The 27,540-nt window shown below is 38.8% G+C and overlaps 1 protein-coding gene across 15 annotated transcripts in view; it reads right to left on the reverse strand.

The window, feature by feature from the left end:
- Window positions 1–27,540, reverse strand: part of CAMK2D (calcium/calmodulin dependent protein kinase II delta) — a 289,757-nt gene that overhangs the window by 44,997 nt on the left and 217,220 nt on the right. For all 15 annotated transcript variants that reach the window (XM_046655892.1, XM_046655897.1, XM_046655893.1 and 12 more), the window contains exons 7-11: window positions 27,301–27,403; window positions 20,194–20,277; window positions 11,104–11,198; window positions 1,230–1,352; window positions 317–400 (exon numbers count right to left, since the gene is read on the reverse strand). In XM_046655892.1, coding sequence (XP_046511848.1) covers window positions 317–400; window positions 1,230–1,352; window positions 11,104–11,198; window positions 20,194–20,277; window positions 27,301–27,403 — 489 coding nt within the window. The remainder of the gene's footprint in view (window positions 1–316; window positions 401–1,229; window positions 1,353–11,103; window positions 11,199–20,193; window positions 20,278–27,300; window positions 27,404–27,540) is intronic.

Consider the following 27,540-nt stretch of genomic DNA (forward strand, 5'->3'; position numbering starts at 1 on the left):
GGTGTTCTGAGAGGAGCAGGCCTGTGTCTCACAAGGCCAGGACCGTCCCCCCATGTGCGGCCAGATTCTGATGATCAAATGGCACAGCTGTTTTCCACTGAAGGGAGGACCACAGCACACATGGCCACACTGATCCTAGCCCTTCAGCGTGGGTTTAATTCTGGTGTATATTCCATTTTCTCAAGACCCAGAAGAAGAATAAGAGAATCAAGGTCTACACCTTTAAAAGCCTTTGCTAAAAGTTATTTTCCTCAGAGCGAATCTCACTTCTCACTCTGCCAAATCCACTTCCCCACAAATATGTAGAATGTCTTACCTTTAGTTTTCTCCTGGCATTAAACTTCTTCAAGCAGTCTACAGTCTCCTGTCTGTGCATCATGGAAGCAACAGTAGAACGTTGCTGGAAGAGGAGAAAAAGAAACTTAGTTGAGGATATTTAAAACATTCTAAGCATAATAGTATCTTCAGGCTCATCAAATCTTTATTAATGGCGCCTGCACCCACACGATGAACTTGTAAGTATTCAACTGCAAAAGTTCCCTAATAATGAAAGACAGATTTTGCCAAGACTATTTGTGACTAAGATACAACTTTATCTATAGAACATATAGAAACAAGTATCAGGAATTCCTCAAATTATCTTTATTTCAACGTTTTAAATCATATTTCTATTGGACTGCCTTTTGTTTACTTAGCATCATATTTACTACCCTACCATTTGATGCTCATCCCTAGAAATTTACTGAAATCTGTACATTCCCCCCAAGGTTCATACTATATTTCTCAGTACTTCTAAAGCACATTCCTACGGCCATTCTGTCATGCTAGGAAAACCCTACTCCCAATTTCCAAACCTCCCCTTTTTTTATACTTGCCTAATGATAAATAATTGAACTTTGTCTAATCTCTTCTTCTGGGATATATTTACTCTTGGTATGATTTTCTTAACCTCTGTTCATGGGTATTACCAACAATTGGTAGGGGTAATACTCTTTCCTCATGTTATTGTAGGCAATATTTACTTAGAAATCTATGCAAATCAGACTTCGCTACCTGAAATAGCATTTTTCGCCATTATAAAATTTATGTTAGATATCTAGAGTCAGAAATTAATTCATTCTGAGTTTCATCCCTTTCTGCAAAAATTATTTTAAATCCGTGAAAAAAATTTCAAAGGAGAGTTTATTTTTCATTTTAGCTCCTGAGGTCTTTGGAGAACTGTCACTTACACAGATCCATGGGTGTTTCAGTGCCTCTGAGGCTGTAATACGCTTGGCAGGGTTGATAGTAAGCATTTTATTGATGAGGTCTTTGGCTTCAGGAGTCACTGTGTCCCACTCTGGTGAGGGAAACTTCAAAAATATAAATTTATAGAGTTTAAAAAATAGATACACTCAGTCAAACAGGGAAGAGCCAAATATACTAATCATTTCTTTAAGTAGTGAATTTCTTCATAAATTTTCTTGTATTATATCTACATATAAACTGACATAGAGATATATATCCCTGTATGTATATGTCTACATATATTAAAGAAGAGTAACTGATAAGGGACAAACATATCTACTAAATTGCATATCATATCTAGTAAATAATATCATATCTAGTAAATACATTTTAAAATTTAGAAAAATAAACTTAAGAATCTTCTAGTCCTCTCAAACTATCTTTGCTTTGATCTGAAAATGAAATTTTATGCAATCTTTCCCATATTTATTTGCAAAAATCAATAAAAGCTTAGAAGTTGTCACGTGTTGATGTCATTATGCTATTATGTCAAGGTTCAAAACGAGGTATTACATACTTTCACAACTCATGAACAGTAACAGCAAAGATGATAAAACAGCTTCAGTTCCTGTGCCAAAACTAACCTATTAATCATGGCTATTTGGAGTCCTCTGACACTAGAAGAGGCTCAGCAGGATTTGATTTGAACACTTCAAAAAAGCTGATCTTCTTAATTACAAATTTCACCAAGGCAAAGTTCATGAAAGTAACCAAATTTCATAACTTCTATTAGTAATCCATTTGTACGCTAATAACTATATAACAAACCTATTTATCCTCTTTCTTTATGTGAGTTTTTTGTTGCTAATTCTGCAATCTCATTTTCACATAATTAGCGTATTTAGTAGAAATAATATTCTTGATGAGTTAAGAAAAATTTACATCACATTTCTAAACAACAGACAGAATATTGGGTTCTCTTTCCAATTCGTGAATTTTTGTAGATAGTCCTGGAAAAAAAGCCATGGTCACTGTGTCATGGACTGAAGTTAGTTTACTTTTAGTAGTTAAAAATGGGCAGTTTGTGGGGCCGGCCCCATGGCCGAGTGGTTAAGTTCGTGCGTTCCGCTTTGGGGGCCCAGGGTCTTGCTGGTTCGGATCCTGGGCGTGGACATGGCACTGCTCATCAGGGCATGCTGAGGCGGCGTCCTACACAGCACAACCAGAGGTACTCACAACTAGAGTATACAACTATGTACTGGGGGGTTTGGGGAAAAAGAAGAAGGAAAAAAAAAAAGATTGGCAACAGATGTTAGCTCAGGTGCCAATCTTAAAAAAAAAAAAAGGGCAGTTTGTGAGCCATTGGCTAAATGAAACATGAGAAAAATGATATTGACTCTTTAATACTTGTAAATTTTGCCAGTTTAACAGCTGTCATTTTAATTCCAGAGCTTATTTTGGGCAGTTGTAAAAACTTGCTAATGACTAGGAACTACTGAAGAAACACTCAAGGCTGCTGCTTAACGATGGGCAGGTCCTCTGACGGCAGCTACTTCAGCCTGCATGAAGGTGGAACTGTTTCTTATTTTTCTAATTTCCACAAAGGCACTCCCTCCACATTCACCAACAAGTGCATCCACAGGGCTGTATGCCCAGAGGGGTGCCTTGCTCTACTCTCTAAAGATGGTGAATGTGCCAGCTGTGGCTGTGTAAATGATAATTTGGTCCAATTATTAGTCTGGCTAGAATGAAATGCTTCGAAATTAAAAGAATATACATTTTATATTCTCATGATACACACAGCCATCTAAACAGAATGTTTTAAGAGATGCACTGAGGAATGAGGCCTGATAGAATATAATACAGACTTTTTATATTAACTCCTCTCACTTTACATTGAGCTTTTAACTCATGCACAGAGGGCGGACCCAATATTGCCCACTACTCAATTACCCCACTTAGTGATATATGGAAAGCATCTCCAGACCCTGCACGCTGACTTCCATAGGGCTTGTGTGAGGTACAAACCAGAGGAGGTGGTAAATCATATTTACAGACATAATTTTCTGTCCTTTGATAAAGATATCAATGAGCACAAAATTAAGCCATGAAGAGAAGATAGATAAGGACTCACTCTTCAGATTTAGAACTTAATTCATGTTGTGTGTGTGTGTGTGTGTGTGTGTGTATATATATATATATATATGTGCCTACTTTTAAATATTCTAATTATAAATGAAATGTATTAGAATTGTGATTTTCAAATATCTTTCAGTTGTGAAACTCATTCTCCAAATGAAAGGTTGCACAGAAGCTCACTAGGTAAACAAGACAAAAAATGTCAAAACTGACATAATGGAATAATGTTCTATTTGATATATGGATCATTGCAAAGTATTGTTGTATACAATTTAAAATTATGGAAGAAGTTTGGAAGAAGGTGGTGTAGGAGGATCCTGAACTCGCCTCCTCCTATGGACACAACAAAACTACAACTACCTCTGGAACAATTTCCTCTGGGAGAGATCTGGAAACAGTATAAAAGGACTGCCACCACACGGGACAGCACAGACCGGGGTAGAAGAGGCAGAGACACAGCCCCGCTGAGCAAAATCCCACCCCCTAGCCACTGCGCCTCACAGCCAGGGGAGCGCTCAAAGGCGCAAGCTCTTCCTGGAGGAGTGGAGTTTCTGAGCTCCACAGTAGGCATCCCAGCCCTTAGACTCAGCATAGGAGAGACAAGATCCCATAATACCTAGCTTTGCTGGTCTTGAAAACCAACAGGGAACATAGCCAGGAAAACTACAGAACTTGAAGGAAAGAAAAAAACTGCTCTTCAAAGGCCCGTGTAGGCTGACCTGGAAACCAGCACAAAGACACCAGATAGAAAAGTGCATAGTCCATTGGTAACAGAGACTCACTCACTAGGCTTGGAACAAATCCCGGAGAGGCAGGAGGTGGCTGGGCCCACCCCCCAGGGACTGAGACACTGGAGGTAGCCATTATTGTGACCTAGTTCTATGGTGCTGACACAGAGGCTGGCAGGCCACACTGGGATCCTCCCTCTAGCCTGTAGGCGTAGGGGTCTGCCCTGCCCACTAGAGCACCCAAGGAAATGGAGTATAGCCAGGCAGCAGGCAGCCCACCCCAGGGTCTGACACTGCCCACCAGCAAGCTTGGGGCAGCTGTCTGGACCTGTAGCCTTGTGGGTCTGTAACAGATCGTGCTGCTGGCCATCACAAACAGCCACACAAAGGATCTGCCCTGCTGTCCAACACCTGAAATGGCTGTGTGCTGCTGCACCTGAGCTGCCCTGCCCATTAGCCAGTTCTTGCCAGAGGTCTGCCTGGACCAAAAGCCAGCTGACAACAGCTGCAGGAGGCTCACCTGAAGCCTGCCCCATCCCCCAATCACCAAAATAGGGACAGCTGAGAACTGCAGGGAGCCACATGGTGGGGGGGAGGAGCCTCCAGCACCTATGTGTCCCAGGGCCTAGCAACCAGCCACACTGGGGCCTGACTCTCTTACCAGCAAAACTGCAGTAGTTATGTGCTATCGAACTTGCAGCAAGCTGTGCCAGGGGTTTGCCCCACCCAATAAAGTGCCTGTAGCAGCCACACACATCAGAGCCTCACAATCAGCCGGCTCAAGGGCCAGCCTACCTGTGACCCATAGCAATAGCAACCCTGCCACAACAGAAGGGCACATGCAGTCCACACAGGGGACACCCCTGGAGCATTTGGCATGGGTTGACAAGAGGGGAGCAAGCTGCTGGGCCCCATAAAGCATCTCTCACATAAGGCTGCATTTCCAAGTCCAGGAGAAACAGCTGACCTATCTAACACATATATAAAAACACAGAGAAGTAGGCAAAATGAGAGAAATATGTTCCAAATGAGGGAACAGGACAAATCCTCAGAAAAAGAACTAAACAAAACAGAGATAAACAACCTACCCGATGAAGAGTACAAATTAAGAGTCATAAGAGGGCTCACCGATATGGGGAGAAGAATCGATGAACATGATGAGGACTTCAACAAAGAATTAGAAAAAGTAAAAAAGAACCAATCAGACCTGAAGAATACAATAATGGAAATGAGGAAATCAACAGCAGAGCAGATGACACAAAAGAATGAATCAGTGAGTTGGACAAAAGAGCAGAGGAAATCACCAAAGCCAAACAGAAAAAAGAAAAAATAATGAAAAAGAATGAGAACAGTATAAGGGACTTCTGGGACAACATCAAGCATAGTAACATCCACCTTATAGGTGTCCCAGAAGGTGAAGAGAAAGACAAAGGGGCTGAAAAATTATTTGAATAATAGCTGAAAACTTCCCTAACCAGGAGAAGGAAACAGACATCCAGGTACAGGAAGCACAGAGAGTACCAAACAAGAGGAACCCAAAGAGGCCCACACCAAGACACATTATAATTAAAATGTAAAGAATTAAAGTTAAAGAGAGAATCCTAAAAGCTGCAAGAGAAAAGCAACAAATTACATACAAAGGAAATTCCATAAGGCTATCAGCTGACTTTTCAGCAAAAACTTCACAGGCTAGAAGGGAGGCATGATATATTCAAAGTGCTGAAAGGAAAAAATCTGCAACCAAGAATACCCAGCAAGGTTATCATTCAGAATGGAAAGAGATAAAGAGCTTTCCAAATAGCAAAAACTAAAGGGGTTCATCACCACTAAACTGGTATTATAAGCAATGTTAAAGGGGCTTTTTAAGTGGAAAAGAAAGGACTACAAGTAAGAATAAGAAAATTATCCAAGAAAAAATATCTCTGGTAAAGGCCAATATACAGGTATGGTAGGGGATCAACTGGAACAACCACCTACAAAGCTAGTATGAAGGTCAAAAGACCAAAGTACTAAAACCACTATATCTACAATAAGAGGTTAAGGGCTATACAAAAATAAAACAGGTAAAATACAACACCAAAAACATAAAACGTGGGGTAGGGGAGTAAAAGTGTACAGCTTTTAGTAAGAGGTCCAACTTGACAGACCATCAACTTAACATAGATTACTATTTACATATGAACCTTGATAACCATAAACCAAAAACCTATTATAAATACAAAAAAAAATAAAGAGAAAGGAACCCAAACATAACACTAAAGATAGCCATCAAACCACAAGGGAAGAGAGCAAGAGAAGAAAGGAATAGAGAAGAACTACAAAAACACCCAGAAAAAAAGTAACAAAATGGCAATAAGTACATACTTATCAATACTTATTTTAAATGTAAATAGACTAAATGCTCCAATCAAAAGACAAAGAGTGAACGAATGGATAAAAAACCAAACCCATATATATGGTGCATACAATAGACACACTTCAGACCTAAAGACACACACAAACTCAAAGTGAAGGGATAGAAAAAGATATTCTATGCAAATGGCAATGAAAAGAAAGCTGGGGTAGCAATACTTATATCAGAGAAAATAGACTTTAAAACAAAAACTGTTTTAAAGAGGATATAACACTTGTAAATATCTATGCATCCAACATAGGAGCACTTAAAGATATAAAGCAATTATTAACAGACATAAAAGGAGAAATGGACAGCACCACAATAATAGTAGGGGACTTTAACACACTACTTATGCCAATGGATAGATCATCCAAACAGAAGATCAATAAGGAAACATTGGTCTTAGATGACATATTAAACCAGATGGACTTAGTAGAGATATACAGAACATTCCATCCAAAAACTGCAGAATACACATTATTTTCCAATGCACATGGAACATTCTCCAGGACTGATCACATATTAGGCCACAAAACAAGTCTCAATAAATTTAAGATTGAAATAATACCAAGCATCTTTTATGACCACAAATGTATGAAACTATAAATCAGCTACAGGAAGAAAATTAGAAAAGCCACAAATATGTGGAGATTAAACAAAATTCTACTAAACAATGATAGGGTCAGTGAAGAAATCAAAGGAGAAATAAAAAAAATACCTGGAGACAAATGAAAATATGACATGCCAAAATTTATGGGATAAAGCCAAAGTGGTTCTAAGAGGGACATTTATAGCAATACAGGCCTACTTCAACAAACAGGAAAAATCTCAAATAAACAATCTAATAGTGCACCTAAAGGAACTGGAAAAAGAAGAACAAACAAGGTCCAAAATCAGTAGAAGGAAGGAAACAATAAAAATCAGAGCAGAAATAAGTGAGATAGAGACTAAAGAAACAATAGAAAATATCAAAGAAACAAAGAGCTGGTTCTTTTAAAGATAAACAAAACTGACAAAACTTTAGCTAGACTCATCAAAAAAAACAGAGAAGGCTCAAATAAATAAAATCAGAAATGAAAGAAATTACAACAGACACCTCAGAAATACAAAGATTATAAGAGAATACTACGAAAAGTTATACACCAACAAATTGGATAATCTAGAAGAAATGGATAAATTCTCAGAATCATACAACTTTACAGAATTGAATCAAGAAGAAAGAGAGAATTTGAATAGACCAATCACCAGTAAGAAGATCAAAACAGTAATCAAAAATCTCTGAAAAAATAAAATCCAGGGCCAGATGGCTTCCGTGATGAATTCTACAAAACGTTTAAAGAAGACGTAATACCTATCCTTCTCAAACTCTTAACAAAAATTGAAGAGGAGAGGAAGCTTCCTAACTCATTCTATGAGGCCACCATTACCCTGATACCAAAACCAGACAAGGACAACACAAAAAAATAAAATTACAGGCCAACATCACTGATGAACATCAATGCAAAAATCCTCAACAAAATACTAGCAAATCTAACACAACAATACATTAAAAAGATCATACACCATGACCGAGTGGGACTTATTCCATGAATACAGGGACGGTTCAATATCCACAAATCGATCAAAGGTCATACACATTAACAAAAGGAAGAATAAAAAAATCACATGATCATCTCAACAGATGCAGAGAAAGCATTTGACAAGATACAGCATCGATTTATGATAAAAATGCTAAATAAAATTGGTATAGAAGGAAAGTACCTCAACATAATAAAGGCCATATATGACAAATCCACAGCTAATATCATTCTCAATGGAGAAAAACTAAAAGCAAACTCTATAAGAACAGGAACCACACAAGGATTCCCACTTTCACCACTGTAATTAAACACAGTGTTGGAAGGCCTAGACAGAGCAATCAGGAAGAAAAAGAAAGAAAACGTATCCAAATTGGAAAGGAAGAAGTGAAACAGTCACTATTTGTAGATGACATGATTTTATATATAGAAAACCCTGAAGAATCCGCCAAAAAAATTTTTAGACATAGTAAATGAATACAGTAAAGTTGCAGGGTACAAAATCAACATACAAAAATCGGTTCTATTTCTAAACACTAACGACAAAATAGCAGAAAGAGGAATCAAGAATACAATCCCATTTACAATACAAAAAGAATAAAATATCTAGGAATAAACTGAACGAAGGAAGTAAAAGACTTATACACTGAAAATTATAAGACATTATTGAAAGAAATTGAAGAAGATATAAAGAAATGGAAAGATATCCCATGCTCATGGATTGGAAGAATAAGTATATTTAAAACATCCATATTACCTAAAGCAATCTACAGATTCAATGTAATCCCAATCAGAATCCCAATGACATTCTTCATGGAAACAGAACAAAGAACCCTAAAATTTATATGGAACAACAAAAGTCCCCGAATAGCCAATGGAATCCTGAGAAAAAAGAACAAAGCTGCAAGTAGCACACTCTCTGACTTCAAAATATACTTTGAAGCTATAGAAATCAAAACAGCATGGAACTGGCACAGAAACAGACACACTCATCAATGGAACAGCACTGTAAGCCCAGAAAGAAAGCTACACATCTATGGACAGCTAATTTTTGACAAGGGAACCAAGAACATACAATGGAGGAAGGAAAGTCTCTTCAATAAACGGTGCTAGGAAAACTGGACAGCCACACGCAAAAAAATGAAAAGAGACCATTATCTTGGTATACCATACACAAAAATTAACTCGAAATGGATTAAAGAGTTGAATGTAAGGCCTGAAACCATAAAAGTCCTAGAATAAAACATAGGCTGTACATTCTTTAACATTGGCCTTAGCAGTATCTTTTTGAATGACATGTCTGTTCAGTCAAGGAAAACAAAAGAAAAAAATAAATGGGACTGTATCAAACTAAAAAGCTTCTGCACAGCAAAGGAAACCATTAACAAAATGAAAAGGGAACCTAACAACTGAGAGGAGATATTTGCAAACCATATATCTGACAAGGGGTTAATATCGAAAACATATAAAGAACTAATACAACTCAACCACCAAAAAAACAAGCAACCCAATTAAAAAATGGCAGAGGATCTGTACAGACATTTTTCCAAAGAAGATACACAGACGGTCAACAGGCACATGAAAAGATGCTCTACATCACTAATTATTAGGGAAATGCAAATCAAAACTACAGTGAGGTATCACCTCATGCCTGTCAGAATGGCTATAATTAACAAGACAGGAAATGACAAGTGTTGGAGAGGATGTGGAGAAAAGGGAACCCTGGTACCCTGCTGGTAGGAATGTAAATTGGTGCAGCCACTATGGAAAACAGTATGGAGGTTCCTCAGAAAGTTAAGAACAGAACTACCATATGATTCAGCTATCTTGCTTCTGGGTATTTATCCAAAGAACACAAAAACACTAATTTGAAAAGATATATGCACCCCTATGTTCATTGCAGCATTATTCACAATAGCTAAGACCTGGAAACAACCTAAGTGCCCATCAACAGATGAATGGATAAAGAAGACGTGGTATATATTTATACAATGGAATACCACTCAGCCACAAAAAGGGGAAATTTTGCCATTTGTGACAATGTGGATGGACATTGAGGGCATTATGCTAAGTGAAATAAGTCAGATGGAGAAAGCCAAATAAGCTTATGATTTCACTCATGTGTGGAAGATAAAAAAACCAGTACAACTAACGAACACATAGACACAGAGAACGGATTGCTGGTTACCAGAGGGGAAGGGAGGAGCGGGCAGGGAGAGAGGGCTGACAGGGCACATGTGTATGATGACATGGCAATTAGACTTTAGGTGGTGAACACGATGTAGTCTACAAAGAAACCGAAACATAAGGATGTACACCTGAAACTTACATAATGTTATAAACCAATGTTGCCTCAATAAAATAAATAAAAAATAAAGTTAAATATTAAAAATATAAAATAAAATAACATGATAGGCATTTGTGTATATAATTCAACTAAACAGGTAGTAATCATTTCTAAAGAAAAAAATCTTTCAACTTTTATGTTTTAAAATGCGCTACGATCCAGGCATTTTGAGAAGCAAGGTCCTTCCTCAGAGAATTCAAACTGTTTTCCTTTCGATCTTAGGAGAGAGTGAGCTAAAGGGAAATGTAAACTGCACATATATGCTGCATTTCTCACTCTTTATCGCCATTTCCCTCAGAGAAAAGAAAATAACAAGGGAGATTGTTGAAAACTATGGTTAAAATCGCAAAGAAAAAAATCTGGTTCTTGGTCAATACACAAAAAACAAACCCTCATCTAAAATGATATGATGGGGCCGGCCCAGTGGTGCAGTGGTTAAGTTCGCACGTTCCACTTCTCGGCAGCCCAGGGTTCTTCAGTTCGGATCCTGGGTGCGGACACGGCACCGCTTGGCAAAAATCATGCTGTTGAAAGCGTCCCATATGTAAAGTAGAGGAAGATGGGCATGGTTGTTAGCTCAGGGTCAGTCTTCCTCGGCAAAAAGAGGAGGATTGGCAGCAGTTAGCTCACGGTTAATCTTCCTCAAAGAAAAAAATAAAAGATAAAATGATATGAACATGTATTACTTACATCATAAGCTCCAGCCTTGATCTGCTGATAGAGTCTGTGTTGGTCTTCATCCCAGAAGGGGGGATATCCCACCAGTAGAATATAGAGAATGACACCTGGAGGGAATGAGCATATTAACATAATGTTGAGTCACACAGACAACAATACGGTCAGTGTGGCCGATCCACAATGATACTAAGCCACATTCATTCAAAGAGAGGGCACTGGGTTGTTGGAAAACTTCAGAGACATGTTCTGATCTCTGCAGCGTTCTGTGGAGGGGGAGGGTTCCTCCTTCTATGCTCAAGAACTCTGATAACAAGTGGCATCCAACAGAGGGCCCAAAGAATCCTAAAGGGGCACAGAAGGGCAATTCCTAACAGAGAAACTCACCTGTCATTTCGGGCAACACATTCTTCAGCCTCCCTGAACTCTTGCCTATTTATGACATCCCTTCACTCTTATCTAGATAGATGCAATGAGATTTTAGTCACTTTGTAAGTTGATGTTTAAAAACTTAACATTTACTTCCTCTTAGACATTTTGCCGGTAATTAGGACATTTTGTTGAGTGATGGTGTCTTGGTAAAAAATTCATGCTCTAAAGAGCCAGCGTCCCTGGGAGCGTGGATAAGATATAAGGAGATGAGAATCCTTTTCTATTCAATGATCTTAGTCCTTCAAAAATAGAATTTCTCAATAAAACAACTAAACCAATGATACTACAGAAGAGTATATATTACAAGAGAAGGGAGGGGAGGAGGAGGCTGACATTGCACATAAAATTCAAAGAAATAAGACAACATTCTTAAATAAGAACCCAACAAGGATTTTGTTTCAGACTGAAAGTTATTTCACCACAGTCGAGTTTGTTTTTCTTTTTTTAAAAAAAGGACCATGAAGAAAATTGCAATATATTGGTACCTCACCTTAACAAGATAAAAACATTCTTCCATCTTCACTACGTTATAGACTTAATGTGCATTCATTTAAATTTATTTTCATATCATTTTTACTATCTGGTCCAACAGATGCATCTGATGATGATGGTGGTGAGTGTCCGTGTTTGTGTTCCCAGGACACAAGTAGAAAAGAGGGTGTACCAAGTCGTTTTAGTCCTCAGCTATGGTTTGGGGGTGGAGAAAATTAGCTCTGTAACGGCAACAGTCTATATTGACTCTGGACGTTTGTCTAACAAACACTGGAGGTAGGCTGTTACCAACTTACGAATCAAACTCACAACCGAGACATTCAGCATTGTGCACCTAAGCTGAGTTGCAAGCACGGAGGGCCTCTGAGGCTCTGCTCTGGCGCCTTCTGTCTGCAGTCCTGCTGGTTGACACAATGTGGCACTTCTCTGGGAAGGGGAAGGGATGGTTTATTCCCCAAGGATTGGCAGCCACTACACACGTCAATAAATGCCCATATTTAATTGACTGAGGGGTTTCTACCAAAAAATGTACTTATAATAAAATAACGGTATAGATAGAGAAAATTTTAAAACATTTTCAGGCCAGACGATTTAAAGAACAAACCACTAGGCACTTCTGAGTAGACCGATGTTAAATTGTCAAGGCCTGCTTGAATAGACAGTGTTTTCTAAGCTTACTTTGACTCGCTCATTAGACTAGAGTCTGAGGCCTTCCTGAGTTATATGCTCTTTTGTAGCTGTACTTACTGAAACCGTGGAACAACTGTGAGAGTCGTGGCACAATCATGAGGCTAACGGTAGTAAGTTTTACTGTAGGGAGCATTTATTGAGCAGTTACATGTGCTTTAGGGCATTACCTCATTTAATCCCTAGACAATGCTAGGAGGCAGATGTTACTGTCCGCATTTTACAGATGAGGAAACAGAGGCAAAGAGGATAAGTTACTTAACTGTTTGAGCCATGAGCCAGCTGACAAAGCCATATCTTAAACATTCCCTGTGCCACTTTTTCTTTATCTATGAACTTTAACAAGAACAGTCATTTACATTTTAAACTTTCTGTGTCATCTAATTGAGAGGCCTTGGCCCTACCAGCAAGGTCTCCAATCGGCCCTGCCGTAAGTGTTCCCTGCAGGCACTTTTTCCCTTAGTTACGCACTTTAGCTCGGTTATTTTTAAGTTTTTGTTGTCTAATCGAGAGTTCTTGTCTCATTAGTAACGTTCCAACTTACTTTTTTCTTATAACTCTAATATTTCACCTTTTTCTTAGAGTCAGAGGAAAAAAGTACTCTCCCTCTGACAAGGTTCTACCATCTTTAAAAGCCCATCAGAAAGCCTTCATTTTCTTTGCAGGAACACTCCAGGGTGGTGCTGTGGCCTCCACACATGGAGTCTCTCATGACGTCAGCAGCCTTGGACCATCAGGGCCCAGATCTCTCATGAGGACTTGCAAAATAACAATATTCCAGTACACCTTCTTCAGGCAAACAACAGCTTACTTCACCAACTATTTGGTTACCATGAGGTATGGTTCATATAAGAAAGATAGGGTAACTGACTTTTCCCCCTTTATTAACCAGTTTTCAAGATAATGCATTGGTTCCCTAGCATCCTCCAAAGGTTAGGATTTCTGTTGTATTTTGATAATCACTATGAGTGCATGGATTTCAACTTATTTCATGTTTCAATCCATTACTGCTATTTTTCTTATTGATCCTCTAATTGTCCCATCTTCAACCAGTAGCAGCCTCTTCCAGTTGGCTCCTGAGTCCTGTTAAAATGAACTCTGTGGCCTTTAATAGTCTCCTTTTTTTCTGGTCTGACAAGATGCTCCTTTCCTGATCCAGACTTGGAATCAGCCACTTCTACAGGGGGACCTGGTTTCATACAGTGGTAAATGGTATGTAGAGAGCAAGACTGGGTACTCTGTAGGGGTGCTGTGTAAGAACTGCAGGTTTCTTCAACAAACCAATTGAGAAAGGAGGACAGAGATGTGAGAAAAGAGAGAGACAGAGAGAAAGAGAGAGGTGGAACCTACAAACTAAAACACTGAGGAGCCCTAAGAGACCAAAATAACAAAACTATGAGACAGCAAAATTACTAGATATATGATTCCTAAACATAAAATTACTAGATATATGATGATCTTAAATTATTATTATATTAAATTTTAAGATATTGGTATTATTGTCATGCTTTTAAAAGAGCCCTTTTCTTTAAGAGACATACATTAAAGGATTTATAGATGTACTAATATGAGGTTTGGATTTGACTGAAATAATGGTAAAGGAATGAACAGGGTGGTATAGATGAAATAAGATTAGCCATCAGTTCATTCTACTTTTGTATGTTTCAAATTTTCTATAACAAAAAGTTAGAAAGCTATTTTGACATAGTGGGTTCCATATAACATTTAAAAATGGAAGCTAAAACTAGTTTTCACTATCTTATGTGTATATTTGTGCTTGGAGATGCCAGAGATGTCTGATTAATAAGAGCTTTCAGAAGCACTAATTACTGATTAGGTAGAAAGACTACATTATCAGGAACATTCCAAATTGATTTTAATAAAAGCTAGAATTAGAACAATGATTAAACTTTTAATCACATTAATGATTAAGACATTCTAAACTCTGTTCTTTCTTTTGGTGAGGAAGACTAGCCCTGAGCTAACATGTGTGCCCATCATTCTCCATTTTGTATGTGGGACACCTTGATGGCATGGCCGACGAGTAGAGCAGGTCCATGCCAGGGATCTGAACCTGCAAACCCTGGGTTGCCGAAGCAGAGCACGCAGAACTTTAACCACTCAGCCACGGGGCCGCTCCCTAAACTCTGTTCTTACGATAAGAAGAAAGTTGAAAAACTCTGAGAAGTTAGTGTGAAGCTAATGGGAGAATCTAACAAGACATCCATTAGTACTCTTAGAATATAAAGGGCATACTGCAAGCTTGCATGCAAATGCATGTAGAATTTGGAAATGTGCAATTAACTATATGAGGGATATAAGTATGGCTCTCTTTTATTTTGTTGTAATACCTTCGGCAAAAATGTCATCATCCAATTCAAATAGAGAAAGTGCTCAATTAACAGTCTGTGACCTACAGGGCCAACGATGGGCAGAACAAAGCTAGAAGATCAAGGACAGCAAGCTGGGAAGTCATTTTTCAGATGATGGAAACTGTCTATTCCATGTAATTGGTGGCATACTGACATGTACATGTCCTTCTGGCACCAGGCAGAGAGGAATGCCTGTGCACACACCGTGCATGAGGTGGGGTAGTAAGCAGAGGAGAGCATGCGTCCATTCGTCTGATAGGTACACTGCTATGTAAGAACAAAACATTTTGTTATTAGTTCCTTCAATTATTTTAGAGAAGCCAGAAACAGGCAGTTTTTAAGGAAATCTCCTGATAATAAAGGTTAACTCCCCCCTGCCCCCAAAAATAAGAAGTCCAACTGTCTGGCCAAGACATCTGTAAACTGTTTGTCTGTAACCTCTGCTATGTCGTGGAAGAATCCTAAAATGTGCTGCCCTACAGGAATTTGCAAAAGGTTAGGGTAATGCTGTCCAACATTGGCGCGCATCGGAATCACCTTGCAAGCTTGTGAAAATGCAAATTCCTGAGCCTCACCACAGAGAATCCTATTCAGTGGTTCTCAGGTGGGTCCCAGAAAGTTGCATTTTTGGTAAGCACTCTGGTAACTGTCCATGGTCCATAGTTTGAAAACCAGCAAGTTAGAAAAACCATAAATACTATATCTAGAGAGATGTAAGACAGTATATAAGTCCACAGGAAGAGGATATTGATAAATACTATGATTGGGAGTAAAGCTCCATGGGTTGAAGACTGATGAGGACGTGGGCCTTAAAGGATGAAGCAGAGCCTTCCCATTGTGAAGCATACTTGTCATGGTCCACTGTAAGGAAATCAAAGAGCTGGTCAAAGCAACAAATTGTCCAGGAGGCTTGAGATTTCAAAATGGTAAATACTTTCGAAAAAAGTGCTTGATGCTGACTTATCCCAGCCGAAATATGAAAAAGCTAAGGCCCAGAAATCACACAATTGAACCTAAATTGACCATACAAGAAAGGAAGAAATATATTTCATAATATTCCAAAGGGTTGTCAAAAGTTACAGCACATTCTGTGACAGCCACTGATTTATTATCACTCATAACTGTTCTGAGTGACATCTTATTCAGGTAGAGAAATAGTAGGACAAGGCGTAGGTGTGTGTGCGAGAGTCCATGTGTGTGTTGGCTATGTTTATAGGCTTACATTTATCATTTTTTTAAGCCAAGATGTAGAAGAAACTTCCGTTAAAAATCAGTGATTCAGTGACATCTATAAAGAACATTTGCTCATCCCATTAGGGAATTATGGAAACAGCTATATATGCAGGAAAGCCATCAAAATCAATTTACTGTTGTTAATGGCAGAACACAGGGCTATGTTTTTGCTTCATTAATGTCCATTATTTACCTTCCAGTAATGGACTAGTTGCTTTCAAAGACAGGGTACAGGTCACACGATATTCTGTGTGCTAAGTATCTGAAATTTCCTGTGTACGGATAATTGCATATTTTAATAAAAACAATATACAGACTTCTTTTAGCCATTATACTAACGCTGCGCTTCACTCTGCTGTGTCAATTGCCGAAAAGACAAAGAATCTGCCATAGTGAGTGCTCAGAGCTTAATTTACAGAGAAGATCAGCTGCCATTCTGCTAAGTGGCTTGTTCTGTGTGTCTTTTGTCATCTGGGTAGTGTCATTTCTTACCACATTGCACAATGTCTAGCCTTTAAAAGAAGTTGTTATTCAACTGGCAAGAGCTAGTGCTGATGGATGGTTGAAAAAGCGTCTCTGAAAACGTGCCATAACCTAAGGCAATTGAACCATGTATACATTACTTTGGTGGTTATTACAGAGGGAGAAGGGGGGCATCATCTTATAAAAAAGTGAATTTAATGTAACTTTCATGTCATCTGAGTGAGGTCAACTATAGTCAAGAGTAAAACAATACAAACCGATACCAGTGACCCAGAAATGTAACAAAAGGCAGAAGGACGTATTACCATGTTCCTGGCAGAGGGTAGTGGGGCTCATTTCCCCAAATATGTAAGATTAGAATATCTAAGCCATTTCCACAGTTAGCTGTGGGATCCCAAGTGCAATTCTAGGCATGAAATTAAAAGATGCCACAGTCTCTAAAGACAACGGGAGCTGACAGCAAACAGGCACCCTAAATGGGGCCTGGCCGGGCACGCAGGGATTTGGCTGCTTGTAGCAAAGTATGTGAAGAAAGCAGAGGTAAGGATAGAACTGAGCAAAACAAAAGGTGGCCCTACCCATGGCGAAGTCGAGGTGGAAAACTGTGAGGTGCCCTATGGCTCTAAGTTTCCAGAGGCATTCATGAGATCTGTGTGTGCACACGTGTTTGTGTGTATCCATGTAGTATCTATCTATCTAGCCACATGTCTAATTTTTACTTACAGTTTTTAGGAACTCAGACAAAAATTTGGGAAACAACTCTTTGCCTATCTTTTTTCCTCTTCCAGCCAAGAAAGTTAGAGCTTCTATCCTAGAAGTTACCTCACAGTTGTAAGATGTGATTCTTACAAGACATGCCATTATTTAAAAAGGTTAGCTATACAAACGATATTACAGAAACGTACTCAAACAGAAAACCCAAAAACCAAATGCACTCAAATTTACCAAAGGAATATTAAAATTGAGCACAGTGTGTTTGATGAGTCTAAGACAGTGATTCTAAACTCTGATGCTATGTCAACATCATCATATTAAAAATGCAGCTGCCTGTACTCAGCTCAGAGCCACCGAAGCAGAGGGCCCATGTAAGGGCTGGATATTTCTCTCTGTAGAAGTTTCGTCACCGATTCTGCTCCACAGCCACAAAAGAATCCCTAAGACCAAATATCATTTTTTTGGGTTTCTTTTTAAAGGATTTGATATTCTTCAACCCCACTAAAATCGATACATTGTAAAAAAAATGTTTTTAATGCAACAACTAAATAAATGATTTATTTACATTATTTGAATGAATGAAATACGATTCAGGAATTGGGCAACATCTTTTGCAGAATAAAAGGCATGTAAGCAAAGAATTTAAAAGTGAACAAAGAAAGCAGAGACAGAATACTTGGTATTCAGGTAATCAGATGAAGGCATCATAATCAGCTGATGCTGGTAACAACAATGCTGAGTCATCTATTAATATGTTAAGCCTATTTCTTAAAAGGCTACATATTAGTTATCTAAAAACTTCATTTATAAAGAAACACTTTCCAATAATAATAGTAATAATACTAACACTTATTGTACTAAAAGGTCTTCTTGTCAGCCCTGGGAGTCAAGTACTATCACTATCTCTGTTTTCTAAGAGGAAGCTGAGACACCAAGACCACGTGATTTGTGCCAGGTCATACAGCACGAGGACTGAAGAGCCCAGTGAGCAGAAGGGAGGGAGGAGAGAGAAGAGGAAAAAATAGGAAGGAAATGAGGAAAACAAAGGAGGGATAAAGAACAAGGGAAGTAGGGGGAGGATGGAGATGACATTTGATGAAGGCGGCAAAGCAAGACCATGTGGCGCCCTTACAGTGAGCCCTCCTTTTCCTGGGTCCTCACCAGTCTACACCACTTATCCCTCTACTGTTCAGGGTCCAAGGGCAGCACTCTAGTGACAGCCCCCTGGACTCTATCCTCCATAAAACCCATCTGTGTCTACCTGCCTCCCCGGGCCCTCTTTGCTGCTTCTTAAATTTATCAGCAGAAACAGATCTGTGACGGGAGCTATTTACAGCAGGGGAAGTATCTGAGTTATCAGCCATGAACATTTAGGTCTGAACAAGGACATTTTGAGACAATGCTCTAACCCAAGTGTATTTGAGAGTTTATGCTTAAAAGAGTCTCTGGTAGCAGGAGGAAGCCAGAGCTTGTGGCACACCTAAGACTTACCCTTTAATCAACAATTCCAACCTTTTATAATAACAGCTGTTTGCATTTAAATTGCTTTACAAACTATAAAAATGACTTCATTTAAAGTGTACCTTATTTGACTCTCATAAAATTTTATAAGGGTAATATATTCCTATTTTACAGGTAACGAAACCAACTCAGAAATATTAAAGAGACAGGGTTAGCAGGTGCCAACCGAAGACTTGAACCCCGGTGCTGTGAATCCACACACAGTGCGCCTCTCGTGACTGCCTGCCTAGGCCGGAAGTAACTCTTAAAGCCCAAGATGCATCCAGTTTAAGATCAAACACCAAATTGCTGTTGCTAACGAGATACAGCTGACAAGAAACACACTGTGAAATAATTCATCACTACAAAGTAGTGGTAATGAATTTATTTATTTTTTTAAATAAAACCAAATACGAAAGTTATTTTCAGAATCAAATACAATTTTTTATCAACTCCTTCCAGGTTTACTGACAAACACCAAAGGCAATGAAATCTGTGGCCCACTAAAGCCAAACTATTTATAGACTGGTAGAAATACTAGAGGACCAGTTTGTGTCAATAACCCTAGTAGAAAACATTCAGAGGATCCTGCAGTATTCCTTTTATTTCAGTGTTTCACTTATCTGAAGTGTATGTTAACACATAGAAATTCTGTTATAAAAACTGTGGTGGAAATCCTCCCCATTATATATCTTTCAGTCTGCACAGGATACTTACGTGACTGGATTTTGTTGCTAAAGGCCTAAATCAGAGTTCAGTCCTCATAGGACAATTTCATTCTTTTCCACGACCCACTCTTTCCCTCTTATTCCCTGCTGAGCATCGTGTGCAAACATAATGTCTATTGTAAGGGCTGCTCGGATGAGGTGAGAGGATAGCAGCATAAACACACGATCACCACTGGCAATGCTCTATGTCCCTAATCTCAGGGCGCTTCCCGAGACCGGGAGCATGAGCATCACCTGGGAACTTGTTAAAGATGCAGAAGCTCCCACCCCAGATCTACTGAGTCAGAAACAGCAATCTGTGCTTTAACTAGTCCTCCATGTGACCTTGTTGTTGGCTAAAGGGTGAGAACTACCACTCCCAAGTTGATCACTTGAGAGCATAAACTTCAAACTTAAAAGATACCATTTTTATTTATTACAATACTAGTGTACTACAAAATCTGTACGAAAATGTGATTCCTTACCGCATGCCCACATATCCACTGGCTTTCCATAAGGATCTTTACGTAAAACTTCTGGAGAAAGATATCCAGGTGTGCCAGCAAAACCTAGGGAAAACAGATGTTAATGAGTCAGAGTTGATTTGACTAAAGCGGTATGAAATGGGAAACTAAGGAAAAAAACATTTTTGGAACTTTCTATCTGATGATATGTTTGTCAAAGTAAAACAAGGCTCTCTGAGTGCTAAAATAACGTAGATTAGTATCAACAGTAATCTGTCCTGCTTTGTAGCCATTAGGAAAAAAGACACCTTTTCTCCAGATATGAAGGCCAATCTATTGTGCTCCACGGTCAGTGTGTATACTTAAGGCCACTTGGTTACCAGTTCTTATTCTCACTCACTTATGTGGGAGTTAAACTAAAGCTGTGAAGGGGATCAGATTGTGCCACCCCAAAACACACCACTGTGGCATATGGGTTATTTTGAGCAAAAGGCAACTAAGAAACAGCAGACAGAGGAAGAGCTCTTTAATCTTCTCCTTTCTACCTAAAAGTAGGGCATCCATTTCTTGAGAGAAAGGCAGCCTCCCTATACCAGGAAGAGGAGAACATGCTTATCACCAGAGATGGGGAGTTGATCCCAAGATGAATCTATACAAACAAACCAACCTTACTAAATAACCCTGCTCTTCCATCAGTTTCCCCCACATATTTCCTAGTTACTTTCCCACAATTTAACGCCAGCCCAATCCCCTTCTTCCTTGTCTTGTCGTAGCTCCACAATTTATCACTCTGTTAAAATGGGATATAAGCCTCCGGGTCTAGTCTTTCTATAGGTCTTCACTTCTTTTCTAGGAACACCTCCGTGTGCATGTGAAAACTAAAATGTTAACATCAAGCAAAACTTATATGCTTTTCTCCTGTTAATCTGTCTTTTGTCAGTTCAACTTGCAGGCCCCAGGCACAGACCTAAGAGCAAGGAGGAAAAGTCTCTCCTCCCCTACACCTGAAAAGAAATAAGGAGAAAATGGAGGATAGGGTTAGAACCTTGCAAAAAACGATAGTTATCATGATATGTACACAACTTTACTATGAGAAGCATTTACTTATAAAATAGAAGAACCCAAAACATAGATCCTAAGGACAAATTTAAATCAAATTTTCAGTAAATATTTTTGTAAGTGAGGTAGTCTATGGGAGTTGGGGAATGGGGCTGAGAGTAACTAGAACTCACTAGGATAAGAAATAAGCCCAAAATATATCAAAGAGCTTGCTGTGTACTAATAAATAATCAGTGTGTACTTATAAGTGGAAACTAAAGAGAAGACTCAGGAATATTCAGATGAATCGCTATTGAACAAGTATCAACTAGACTTTGAACTTGAGAGAGAGAGATGGTAAGAGAAACTGGATGGTAAAAGAAAGCTTCCTATTATATAAATCACTGCAGAGTCTAGTAAGGTACACTTAAAAAGCAATCAATTTATAGCTAGAATCTAGAGTAAAATATTTCTGCTTATTTCTGAAAATAATAGTTTTCAAGTAAAAATACTTAAAAAAAATACCAAAAATAACTATTCTCATTTGGAAGTTTTCTTTAAAGGCACACATAAAAATTGGAAAAATTTCTTTAAAAGGACAATTAATCTGGAATTCCTCTGACCACAAATCACTGATGAAGCACATTATATATTTACTGGGGCACCAAGTGCCCAAGAAAGGAGCTCCCCCCATCTTCATGACAACTTTATATTTATTAAACACAAACAATCTGCTAAGAGGCATAAAAACAAGCGTACATATGGTAGCATGGTTACTTCTCTGAACAAAATTACATCAGAAAATGAGGGAAAGGATTTTGGATTTCACCTGCTTCCCCTTCTCTCCTTTCATTACTTCTCCTTTCCCTTGTTTTGGAGGAAGGTGGGGAGGACAATGAGACGGGACTCCAAGCAAAGACCTGTATGTTGTACTAGCTTTCTGTGGCCCATAGTGGATCCACATCTACCAAAAACTTTACTGGGGGGAAGCATTTGCTTGGTAATATTAAATAATTACTGAGTAACAATGGTGGTTCCACTGCCTAAAGTCTGAGGATTACCTGAAGGAGCCATGTGGAGTCAGCTAATTCCAAGGCAGGGATAGGCACAATAGCTTTAAAGAGCTTCCCGGTGCTCCTGGTATGCCATACCTGCCTGCTCCCACTCATTCCAACCACCCCTTCCAGCTCCTCTCAACTTGAGACACAGACAAGGGGAATTCAATGAGAAATCCATGCCAAAGTCAAAATTAAAGACCAAGGTCCTAGCTGGCACTTTAAGATCCTTTATCATCTGGTTTCCCTTCATTCACTCAAGATAATTTCTTTCTGCTTCTGAGCACTTTACCTAATTAATCTCTTTAGGATCTCTTGAAAATGGACTTCTCACTCTCATCTTTAATGTTACTTTTTCTGTTCCTTGAACCTTCAATTTTTTTAATCTTTTCTCTAACAGGGTGGCTCTAAATTATTTTCATCTTAGAGATCTCCTTAGCTAACTACAGTTCTGTTCTCAGTGGTCCCTTCTTGGAATTTCAACCACCCTTTTACATACAATTTGTACCCTTCTATCTAGAATTAGTAAACTTTAATGTATGTCTTAAATAATGTCGCAGAATACATGGCCTAGAGCAGAAAATGTTAATGATATTTCATGTAGGTAGAAAAGATAGGGAAGTAAGTCACTATGTGAGAAAAGAAAAGATAATTTTAAATGTAAATTATTACAAACCTCTTCCGGAGACCAAAATACTAAGAGAACCACATCACATTCATTCTTACGGAGTACAGCTCTCACTGGAGCAGAGGGGTCCTCACTCCTAAGATACTGAAGCATACATCTAAATGCACGAATGTGAAGAAACTGTGTACTGTACTATGTGTTCTCACGAACACAAACACTGAGGGTAAAACAGATACGGCCTTCTTGAGCAGGGGATCAAATTCACCACACATCATGATAAACTAGAACAGGGAAATTAATGAGAGCCTGCCTTCTTTAGAGAGAGCATATGTTTCTCACTCTGAAAAACCAAAAGGAGTATCAGAACAGATCAACAAAGAGAAAACAGAATTACTTACTGTTGGAAATGTATCCATTGCAATATACTGCCATTAAAAAAACCCTTAATATTTTTTTAAAAAAGAGACATAATAGCAACAAAGCAAAATAATTCTTCTATCAAGCAAAATTGTGATAGTTATCCTTTTTTTCTATCAGCAACAAAAAACTAGAAATGTGTTGCAAATAGCATTTCTAGTCCCACAGGAGAAACAAGCCATATTTGGATACTTCTGTTTGGTAAATTTCCTAGCCATTTAACAAGTGTAGTGACATGGGGTGTTCCTTCAAGCATTCGGGGTTAGTATTCAAATAGATCAGGGCTATGAAGACAGAAGAAGTGAACATGGGAAAAACAAACATTTGGACTTGAAAATGAGAATTAAAATCAAACACAATAAACAGCTTCAATAACGCCTTGTACAGTTTTATTTTTCTTATTTGTAATAGACCTCATATTTACTAAAATAAAGTTATGCAAAATCCTGAATGTCTGGCAGTACACATAATGAAGAAAGAGTTCTGCTCTTTTCTTATGAAGATAAAAAGGCTACCCTGCAACACTGACATTACATTTTAAAAGATGAAATTAACAAGTCAAATACATGAGACCATGATGGCAGATAATAATAAATAAATATCACAAGTCATTCATACTAAAACACACCTTTCCTCCTGAAACCTAATATCTGGCAGGACCGCCACAAGAAACGCACTTCACCACATGCCCCCTTTTTCCTCAGTTAGGTTACCATGAGGATTCATTTGGACTTGAGCAGAATAAGCTAAACAAAAAACAAACTAAAAAATAAGCTAAAGAAAAAAAATGAAACTGTGCATTCTCTTAAGCTTAGAAACTACGTTTTTCTACACTTTTGAAATGCTGAATTTTCTTAGAATTTAAAGTGCACCTCTTAAAAGTCATTATTGTAATAGGTACCTTAGCAAGAACTGTGTTGTTGATAACACTGTACTGAAGAAGAAATGGGAATTTTACTCCCTGTCATCGCTTCTCTGGGACCAGCTTGCTTTCAGAAATGCATTATCACAATTCGAAAATTTGTGTGCTTTCTTTTGGATGCTGTTGCTTCCACTAACCCAATACTCAGTCTTCCACTCACTGGTTCACTTGACAGCTTTCACAGTGTACGCAAGGAACTGTGACCTCGTGTTTCATACTGCGATGGTTCTGAAGACTGACTGGACAGCTTCCACAGCCCAGGCAGGGCCCCGTGGACGACTTCATTTAGTCTCCTAACAACCCTGCAAAGGAGTGCTTCCTATCTCCACTCACAAACACTATGCTGACCTCACTGAATGAAAGGGACTTCCCAATGTCACATGGCTGTTAAGAGTCAGAGCCAGGACAGGAGCTTGGGTATTCTAACTCAAAAAGTAGAATTCTTTCCACCACACACAGTCCTGCCCCTCAAACAGCTTGTGATCTAGCAGAGGAGATAAAACACAGAGCTCAAAACAGAGAAATTTTAAGGAGCTTGCCTCCAACACTTGGGAGAATCAAGCTAAGTTACCCAGATGCTAATTTTGAGCCTCAGCTCAGATAATAAAGCTTCTGATGATTGCTGATACCCAAACATCATCTCGGACTCAGCTCTGGCGATTATACTCCTGAGCCGAAGTCCCTATTTTGATGTCCCATCTCATATCCTACGACTTATGAAGTGGGGTCCTGCCTTGCTCTGGACAGGACTAGAGTCCTGTCTTTGATCTCAACCTTTGGCGCTTTGATTTCCTCTGGACAGATTCCCTTAGAGTTCAGAGTCCCTGTCTGCTCTGCACGTTATCTGGAACCCGCCTGCTCGCACAGATCCCTTAGTTCAAGCTGCCTTCATGCATAATTTTAACTACTGCATTAGTCTAACCAGTTCATTGCCTTCAGGGTAACTATCCTTAAGCCATCCTCCACATTGCTACCAAAATCATCATTACGTAACATAAACCTAATTATGTTCCTCTCTACTTAAAATTTTTCACCAGATCCCTGAAACTTCTAAGATAAAAGCCAAAGCCTTCAAAAGGACATAAAATCCTTTCCTACCTTATTAACTACCACTCATCCCAGGATACTTTATACTTTAGCTACACCAAACTTCTTGTTATTCTTGCAATGGGAAAACAGTTTCCTGCCTCTGAGAGTTTGCATATGCTGACTCCTCTGTCCCGAATGCCTTTATCTCCTTGCAGGCCAGGGAGCCAACTGTCATTCACTCATTAGGGAGGCAGAGGCATTACTCCCATCACTGAAGCTTTCTTCTCTGTGCTCCTGATCCCCCGACGCAGGCCTCTGTTAAGATGCTCCCACACTGCATGGGAAGGAGTTGATAATACGGAGCTGTCAGCATCTCAAGGGGCAAGACTTCTTATTTAATGATTGTACCTCCAGTAATTTCCTCCGCCCATCTCTGTGAGAGCCCTGCTACCTCCTACTGGACCCCAACTCCTGTTACTGTATATTCTTTACCTGTGTCAACCATATTCTTACGCAGGATACAAAGATGTCCTTGAATCTCAAATTTACAGAACTAGGTCCTACCTTCTTAGTTTGCAGTGAAGAGAAACAAACTTATTCCTGTGTCAAAATAGGACAAACCAAATGCCAAGTCTGGAGGTATTAAACTCATCTGGCGGGTAAGGAGACTTTAAAAGGTGGCATCCAACTTAGGAGGGACTGCAGACAGGGATAACAGCCACGTCCTACTGGAACAGGACAGGCAGCAGAAAATGAGGTCCTAAATGAGGCTGCTGGCAAAGCAGACAGGGCAAGGCTGCTGTGCCATCCACCACTAAGCAGCTGGGGCGGGTCAGAGACATGTGGGTCCCGGGAGCTCTGTGTACATCTGAGCAGATGTGTATGCTTAGGGACACAGAGTAGTGTTCACATATAAAACAAAAGAAGGAGTGTTTGCGTTCTCTTTCTGTTTGTTGTTGTTGTTCAGAGGAAAAGCAATTAGAAGAGATTGAGTTATAATTAAATTATAATTTAAAAAAATTATCTAACCGTGATACATTGAAAGTCAGAAAAGAGGTAAGACAAAGGCTTTGGGAGAGGTTATATTTTAGGACATTTCATGAAAAATGGGTTAATACTGGGAAATGGCAGGAAGAGAGGCCTAAGAAAATCAGTGGGTAAAATTATTTAACAGGCTAAATATTGAAATAATCCATAAGCCTTGTTAGAAATACTCTTAATTCAAATTTACTTAGAGTTTATTTCTTCTTTAATTGTAAAGAAATTTCAAAATTATCAAAATTTTAGAGAGGAAATTGGCAGTTTGAAGAAACAGAAGATAAGATGAAACACACACATATATACATACAGTCATGCGTCGCTTAACAACGAGGATACCTTCTGAGAAATGTTATCAGGTGATTTTGTCATTAGGCAAACATCATAGAATGTACTTATGCCCTAGATGGTATAGCCTACTACACACCTAGGCTAAATGGTACTACTCTTATGGGAGCACTGTCGTACATGCGGTCCATCATTGACCAAAACATCATTATGTGGTGCATGACTGTAGATGTGTATGTACAGTTATACATAGCATACTGTAATATACTTTATAATATTTCTTAAATCTATAATGTGTTAATCACAAAATACGTGAAATATTCTGTACTTCCTGAGTATCTACTATTTACATAGCAGTCTTTGACATCAAGTGAAGCTGTATGTGAACAATCAATTTTTTCTTAAATAAAAAGTACGCTTTGAATATTGCAACCCTCCTATTAATTCTTAGTACAGGATCCATTGTCTCACGCATCCTTTAAGAAAAAAAGTCTATGTGTTATTGCTCCCCTATTGATATTTTCTCTTAAAATATTTCTAGATTATATGCCCTTTAATGGCAGTAAAATCAAGTGCTTATAAAGGTCCAATATCTTAAAATGAGTCAAATTGGTAACAGCATGAACATTTCCGTTTTATTTTGGTTAGAAAGTGGGATACGCCTGGAGCCAGAAGAATGAGAGCAGTAGAAAGGAGAGAGAGGCCCTACTCACCAAACCACGCCTGTTGGTCGCCTTGAACTTCTATGGCTAAGCCAAAGTCGGCCAGTTTCACAGCTGCTCCCTTGGATTTGCTAGCTAAAAGCAAATTCTCAGGCTTTATTTAGAAAGAAAAAAAAGAGACTGAAGTGAGAACCTATTTTAAGTGACTATTCAAAGCTAACAACACTTTATAAGATTAGGGGGGAAAAAAAAAGTCATGCACTGTTCTCTCTCCTGGAGACTGTCATTCCT

Source organism: Equus quagga, chromosome 3 (assembly GCF_021613505.1).
Source record: "Equus quagga isolate Etosha38 chromosome 3, UCLA_HA_Equagga_1.0, whole genome shotgun sequence".
Classification (NCBI taxonomy): domain Eukaryota; kingdom Metazoa; phylum Chordata; class Mammalia; order Perissodactyla; family Equidae; genus Equus; species Equus quagga.